Raw genomic sequence first — 7,842 nt, forward strand, 5'->3', positions numbered from 1 at the left:
TTTATGAAAACTGTTTAAACTAGCACGAGAGTACAAGACTGCAGGTTTCTGGTTCAGCATTCCCAGCCAATTCAAAATACAATCATCAGCAACTAGGACCAAAACTATGCGCTGCATTCTGATTCTCACATCAGTGTGTCTTTGGAGAAAACGACTGACTTAGCATCCGCATTTGACATCTGGACAAAAATATCCCCATAACAGGCAATACCCTACTAGTACTGACAGCAATTGCATGTGGTTTGGTAGTGTCTAGGTGGCAATATTTCCCTTCATGCAGTTTGGTCTTATGAGATTGGGCACAGATTTTGTTGCAATATTACTAGTAGAAAATATTTATGCAATATAATTGTCAGTTACATTTGGGAATAATATTTTGGTTAATATCAATGCAAAAATTAATCAGAATTCAGACCAATGAACAAGTATAAAAATTGAGGTTCAAAGTAAAAGCCAGAAGAAATGTTATCATATAAAAAGACAATAGGTGGCCAGTTTTCCTCTCTTTCTTCCCTACTCCTAATAATTTCGATGTCTCCTCGAGCAGACAGTCAACTGCAATGTCTGCTTTATGCAGTAACTATGCTGGAGAAAGCGCTTCCAAAATGCTTTAGCCATTGCTACCTATGAGTCACTTCAACGTTCGACAGATCACTGCAGTAAACACTGAACAATAAGTGACATTATCTGCTGATTACAATCAGATAATTGGAATAGCAGGAAGAAAACATGATTATCAAAGGAAGGACACCATTATAAATATTACCTGATGTCTTTTTTGTTGACACACAGAGTCCTAGCAGGATGAGACTTGATACAACTGCGAGAAGGGGAAAAAAACAAATTTATCACAGGGACTTTTTCCGGCGTTTGCATTAATATGGTTAAGTATCTAGAAACAGCTATTAAATGCAAGTAATTTCCAGAAAAATTGTACAATACAACTGACAGAAGTTGATGTACTTTTACGAATGCCTTTCTGAAAGACACACTTTTAATGTCATTATGATTGTTAATTATGCAAATGAAGAATTGCACGTTATTATATCCAGCTTCTCAGAATCGTTTTCAGTACGTATTTAAAACGCATACAAACCCATTTATTTTTCCCCACATCTGCTTTAGCTGTTAGTCTAGTTGCAGTCTAAGCACAAGTTAACAATAGCAATCTATTTTAAAACAAAGTTCGAACTCCTAGCTTGCTCGGGGGCTAGCGAAGAGAAACAAAAAAAAGGTCCTCGCCAAACGCCGGGAGTTTCCAAGCAAATGGAATCGAAGCTATCTGGGCTTGTGGGGGTTATATTTGATTCGGCGAATACATGGGCGACGAAATAGTTTGGAAGTGACAGCCAGCCAACAGAAAAGCGCAAGTTAAATGTGCTCTGGGAAGGCAATTGGATTTCTCAGAGGCAACTGGTAAATCAAGGGACTGACTTAAGTAATCCTTCTATCCCTCTCCTTTTCATCCACCCCCCACCCCCCCCCCCCCCCTCCAATATTGTTAGCTGCACCTGATCTATATTCAGTGTCCTGTTGGGATTCTACACAGCCGCGCACAACCGAGGCGAATGTTGACAGTCAACAGGGTTCCCCACTCAAGTCGCATAGGCGGAACTTACCGTGGAACAATCCGTGCTGATACCCATGGACCATGTCTGATTCTAATGCAAGGGGCTCCAATCCAAACCAATTCCATTGAAGCAATGCGTGGCTGACAGTCTGACGGGAGATGGATGGGATGGGATGAGATGGTTGGATGGATTCAGGAAGAAAGCTGCTTCACACAAGCTCATCCACGTCCCCAGCTCCCGTCTGGAACGCTGTGTCTGGAGAGACATACATGTGTAGAGGTGTGTGTGTGTGTATTCAAAACTCAACCCAAACTAATCCCCAGCAGTTTCGCACAGGATTCCAGGTTGATTAGTATATCCCCATGATTCCCACACAAACGTTGCCACGATTCCCGGCGCCTTTTGATGCATTGAAGGGATTAATAGGTCCGTCATCAGTCCTCTGATCGCTCCACCTTCTCGATCTTCTGGGAGAAGCTGTATAAAAGCAGATTGACTCCCCTTTTTTTCCCCCAAAGCGTATTTAACACAAAATCCGTTCACGCTCACGCACACACACTGGGAGGATAAGATGCATTTGGAAATAACCGGGCGTCAATTGCAGGATTTTGCACCAAATTGAAACGGGTTGTGTCTTGCCACCGTTCTTTCTCTGTCACAGACAGCTCACTCTGCTTTTGTCGAACGTGTTTTGCATTTGATTTCGACTCCTCTGACTCTCTCTCTCTCTGGCCTATCCAGGGGTCTCTCTCGCTCTCCAGTAAACGTGTCGCGGTCCCTGGAATAAAAGTTCATGCCAATCTCAATCCAGTGGCGCCGGGAGCTGGGCGAGTGGTCCGCATTATAGTCCAGGACTCCAGTTGGAAATTCAGGGCATCGCAAAAAAGGGGGGAATTACCAAGCTACCAGGACACCAGTGAAGTTGCTGCAGTCAATATATCTGCAGCCAAGGAACATGGCGGGAACCTCAACAACTGCAAAGGTTTTCTTTCCCTCTCTCTCCACCGCCCCCCCCCCCCACAATCAATAAATGTATGATTCAGACGGACACTCGAGCATCCGTGTCTTCCAAACAGTAGCGCACTGGGTAACGGCTATCCCCGACACAACAGGGTTGTTTTCTTTAATTCTCCTCTCGCTTCCACCCACCCACCCCGCGATCCTATTAACTCAGCATCAAGTGGCAATCTGGGCCAACTGCAAATGACACCTTCCAGTTACTCCTGCAGACCCCCGCAGCCGGGGCGAGAGGGTGATCCACAAGCTTTGATGCGAAAAAAGTGTATGCGTGGGGCTGAGGGGGTAGGAGATGGAGAGACCCTCAGCTCTCCACCCCCCACCCCAACCCCACACGACCAGTGAATCACCATCCAGGGTGCGCCACGCATTTACCAGCCAACACCACCCTCCCCCATCCCCACCTAAAAACTGTACAAAACAACTTCTCAGGTTTGCTGTCTGTGGAAGCCCGTCAGTGGCAGAAGAGTACTCTTTCTGTCTGAGGAACGCAGCCAGAGACTACACAGTTCGCGTCTAGACAGGTTTCTCTGCCCAGCGGAATGGACATGTATGAACTATACAGTGGAAGAGAAAACAGCTCAACCTGGCTTGTACTTGCATGTATACGTGTTTATTTACCAGATGCACACACGGTACTTGCATCGTACAGATATGTTCATTGCATGGTATAGCATATGGTATGGTGTAATGTAAGTGGGCATAGTACATATACTTGTTATTTATATTTTGCAGACATATGCACAATAATTAGTTATTACATGTAATACGTGTGTTCTGTTTTGTGGTGCAGAGTTTGAAGCGCTGTCCGGTCTCGAACTGCTGTTTAGAGCTGCCTCCCAAACAGTTCATCTCTGCCTCCGCTGGCGGCCAGCCTTATTCATACTTCCACTGCGGTGAAAGCAACTCTATCCTGTATTGGGGGGGGGGGCGGGGGAAAGGAGGAGGTCAGGATCAAAGAGCAGCGAAATGATCTTCTCTAATCCCCACCGGCCCAACTCCCAGCCGCCGTTTTTACTGAAGGTGGGCGGTTCGTGTTCCCAGCCGGAGGGTCAGGCAGAGAGCGCGAGTTAGCAACTCATCCTCTCCCCCCGTACTGAGGGGCTGGCTCAACGACCTGAAATGGACCCGGAGCACCGAGAGGTCATCCACTCCGAAAATTCCCGAGTAGTCGCGGTCCTCCCTCTCATTTTTCTTTGATGCAGTATTTGCGGATGGACTTATTAACCATTTTACAGTTGGTCAGAGCAGATATTGTATACTCTCCTGGGATCTTCTTGGCCTGGAAATGTGATGGAGGCAGGCTTGACTGAAGCATTCAAAAGGACATTGGATGACCATTTGGGTTGAAATGCTGCGAAGGCTACAGGGGGAAAAGGCAAAAGAGGTTTGCTCGAGAAATAGAACTGGTCTGGAACTGCTGTTTAGATCTGCCTCCCAAACAGTTCATCTCTGCCTCCGCCGGCGGTGAACTTTATTCACAGTTCCACTGCGGTGAAAGCAACCTTATCTTGTATGAAGGGGGGTGGCGTAGGGTCATGTTCAAGAAACAGCGAAATGATCTTCTCTAATCCCCCTCCGGGCCATCTCCCAGCCACCGCTTTCAGTAAAAGGCATGATGGGCCAAATTGCCTCCTTATGCATGGGACCAATTCGATGACAAAGATAGTTGGTAGGAGGCAACGTGAATTAATCATGATCTTCACTTGATCAGTCACAGCTGTGAGTTAGTTTGGCGGCCATAGCTCTAGATTGCAATTTCTTCCTTCTTCACATCAACATTTGTCTGTCATTTCAAACAATTTTTGAATTCCTGATGAAAGACTTTTGCCCAAAATATCGATTTTTCTGCTCCTCAGATTCTGCCTGACCTGCTGTGCTTTTCCAGCACCACGCTCTTGTACTCTAATCTCCAGTACTCACTTTCACATCCCACACACCTCCTCACCATCCTTCAACTCTGGTGCAGCCCATAATGAGGAGCACCTTGTTAAATACAGCCAAACATCATGTTGATCTAACAACCCTGAGGTCTCGAGTTCAAATGCCCAAAGGAGCAGACATTTGAGGATGAGTTATCACTGATAGTTGCCAGATCTTTATATAAGAATAGCATAATAAAAAGACAATCCACTTGTAATACCTCTTAAGTGGCTGCCCAATGTTCACGACAACAACGGTCTAATGCTTGGGCCTACTGGCATGGAATAAGGCATGACCTGAAGGTTCATGGCAAACAGGTTGGGATTCTACTCAGTGGAATTTAAAAGAGTGAGAGGTGATCTCATTGGGAGCATAAGAAACAGGAACAGAAGTTGGCCATTTGAACCCCTGAGCCTACTCCACTATTCAATAGGATTTAATCAACATTTCTCATGTCCACGTCCACAGCAATAATATTCTTAAGGGGCATACCAGAACCTTCAGTTGGTCTTTTTTTTTGCTTTGCCATTCCAACCATATTTGTTGATTTACCTCATTGATTTGTACTCTATATTTGTCATGATGGTGCTTATCAATGAATATAATGTGAGAGTACTTGAGTTTTTTAAAAATGATTTTACATATGTTTCCTCTCATGAGAGTGTCTCATTCCAGAAGGCATAGTCTCAGAATAAAGGAGTGCCAATTTGTGACTGAGACAAGGAATTTCTTCTCTCAGAGTGTACAGTCTTTGAAACTTGATGCCACAGAGAACTCTGAGTGCAGAGTTGGTGTGTATGTTTAAGGCTGAGATAGAGTTTTGATCAATAGGGGAATGAAGGGTTATGGGGAAACTGGATGTGTGGAATGTCAGATCAGTGATGACCCTATTGAATCAGAATCAGGCTTAAGGGACTAAACAGCTAACTCCTGTTCTGATTTCTTATATTGTTATGGTCTGTTTCTCCAACAGCAGCAACTTAGAGGTATCACAGCATTTTCATCACCTGCCTGGATTGGTGAATATTCTAGAATGAGACCTAGTTCCTCTATATGGCTGCCATATGCACAGATGTTCTGAGGCAATGTGATAAGTTTATCAGAGTTGAAAAATGTGGTGCTGGAAAAACACAGCAGGCCAGGCAGCATCTGAGGAGCAGGAGAATCGATGTTTCGGGCATAAGCCCTTCTTCAGGAAGGGCTGAAGAAGGGCTTATGCCCGAAACATCGATTCTCCTGCTCCACGGATGCTGCCTGGCCCGCTGTGTTTTTCCAGCACCACATTTTTCAACTCTGGTACTCCAGCATCTGCAGTCTTCACTTTCTCATGATAAGTTTATCATGCAGCCTTGAATTTCACTCACAGAGAAAAGACAGGAAATTAGTGATGACATAGGAATAAAGCTGTATGAAAACTCTCCTCCATGTCACACATCATCTTGACATCATTGTCCACAACATTCTGACATCACTGCATGAAATAACATGGAACTTCTAACCCAACAACATTCATGCCATCACCAAGACCATAAGTACTGCATGGGGACACAATAAAGGGCATTCAGCCTACTAAGCCTCCCTCACTATTCAATTATATCATGATTAATCACCTATGTCGATGTCACTTCCCTACACTATCTCTATATCCCTTGATATTGTTAGTATCTAGGAAGCTATCAATTTCTTGGATATGCTCAATGATTGAGCTCTGTCAGGTAGAGAATCCAAAAATTTACCACACTCTGAATGAAGAAATGTCTTCTTATCTTAGTTCTAAAGGGCTTATGAATTTTTGTAACAATTGTTTCTAGTCCTAGTGTCACCAGCCATGGGAAATATCCTATATCCACCCACCCTATCACACCTTGGAAGAATTTGAAGTGCTTCAATGAGACCAGCTCTTATTCTTCTAAAATGTAATAAACATAGACCCAGTTATCTGAATCTTTCCTCATAAGATAATCCTGCCATTCCAGGGATTGATCAAGAGAACCTCCTTTGGTGTCCTAACCTGAAGTCAGTTGAACTGCAGACATTCATGAAGCCCATTTATCACATTCTGTGGACAAGGAATGTTCAGTAAAGGTGACCTTTTAAGCATCCAGTGAGACATCCAAGAATAGTGACAATGCATGCTAGAGGGGCACGGTGCTCTAATACAGCGCTGTTTTCAACAAACAACAAGTGCTGAAGGATGTTGGAAGTCAAATTTTAGAAATGTTTCTAATGGTCTATTTACAAAAAAATGCAGTAAAAGCATTTCTTACCCAATTTCTGTACTTTCCTATTTAAAGAACTCATGTGGATCTTGAGTCAACACACATCATCCGCACATAATGCAGAACATTTAAAAGACAATTAATGATTTCACATTTCTCTTTCTAAATAAAAAAATAGAATTTATATGTGAGATCATTTCAAAAGAAATTAACCTAAATACTTCCACATTATAGTCATTGATAAGCACCATCATGAACAGATAGAGAGTACAAATCAAAGAGTAAATCAAAAAATATGGTTGAGGTGACAAAGCAATAAAAAGGACCAACTATGCTCAAATCCACATAGCATTACAAACAAAACAGATGAATTAATAGTGCAGCTAGAAATAATTAAGTATGATCTGATAGCCATGTCAGAGACATCACTGCTGAATGACATGGATTGGGACCTGAATATTGGAGGATACGTTATTTAGGAACAACAGGAATCTAGGAAAAGATGACTGGTGTGGTTTTGTTAATTAATTATGTTTTTACATGTAAGACAGGAATGCCCAAAGTTCAAGACTGGGTTGAGATGATAAATGAAAAAGGTAAGACATCACTTGGGAGAATAAGCCCCCTACAGTAGGAAAATAAGAACAGGAGTAAGCTATTCAGTATATCGAGACTGCCCAACCATTCTATACAATTGTAATTCACTGAACACTCCAGTCCATAACTCCAAATACCAAATACAAATCTCACCAGCTGCCATGATGATATTCATACCCATTTCCCCAGAACATTAGCTTGGAAACCTTAGGATTCTGGCTTACCAGTCCAGTGACATTACCACGATGCCACCACCTTCCCCAAACCACACAGCAAGAGGGAGTATAAAGGAAGAAATATTGGGATCATAATAGGAAGATGTGACAATACTCATGGAATATTTTAATCTACATATAACCTGGAAAAATCAAATGGACAAAAGTAGCATAAACGATGAGTTCATTGCACTTTTCTGTGATAGCTTCTTAGAACAACACCTAAATATAACCAGACAACTAGACTTGGTATTGTGCTACAAATAGGATAAATTAATGATCTCATAGCAAAAGTACCTC

The 7,842-nt window shown here is 42.9% G+C and overlaps 1 protein-coding gene across 1 annotated transcript in view; it reads right to left on the reverse strand.

Moving 5' to 3' along the window:
- The window catches only part of neto1l (neuropilin (NRP) and tolloid (TLL)-like 1, like), a 195,058-nt gene extending 193,405 nt beyond the window's left edge, over nt 1-1,653 (reverse strand). The window contains exons 1-2 of the mRNA XM_060824299.1: nt 1,620-1,653; nt 767-820 (exon numbers count right to left, since the gene is read on the reverse strand). Coding sequence (XP_060680282.1) covers nt 767-820; nt 1,620-1,653 — 88 coding nt within the window. The remainder of the gene's footprint in view (nt 1-766; nt 821-1,619) is intronic.
- Between the last annotated feature and the right edge of the window lie 6,189 nt (nt 1,654-7,842).

This window comes from Hemiscyllium ocellatum, chromosome 4 (assembly GCF_020745735.1).
Source record: "Hemiscyllium ocellatum isolate sHemOce1 chromosome 4, sHemOce1.pat.X.cur, whole genome shotgun sequence".
Taxonomy (NCBI): Eukaryota; Metazoa; Chordata; class Chondrichthyes; order Orectolobiformes; family Hemiscylliidae; genus Hemiscyllium; species Hemiscyllium ocellatum.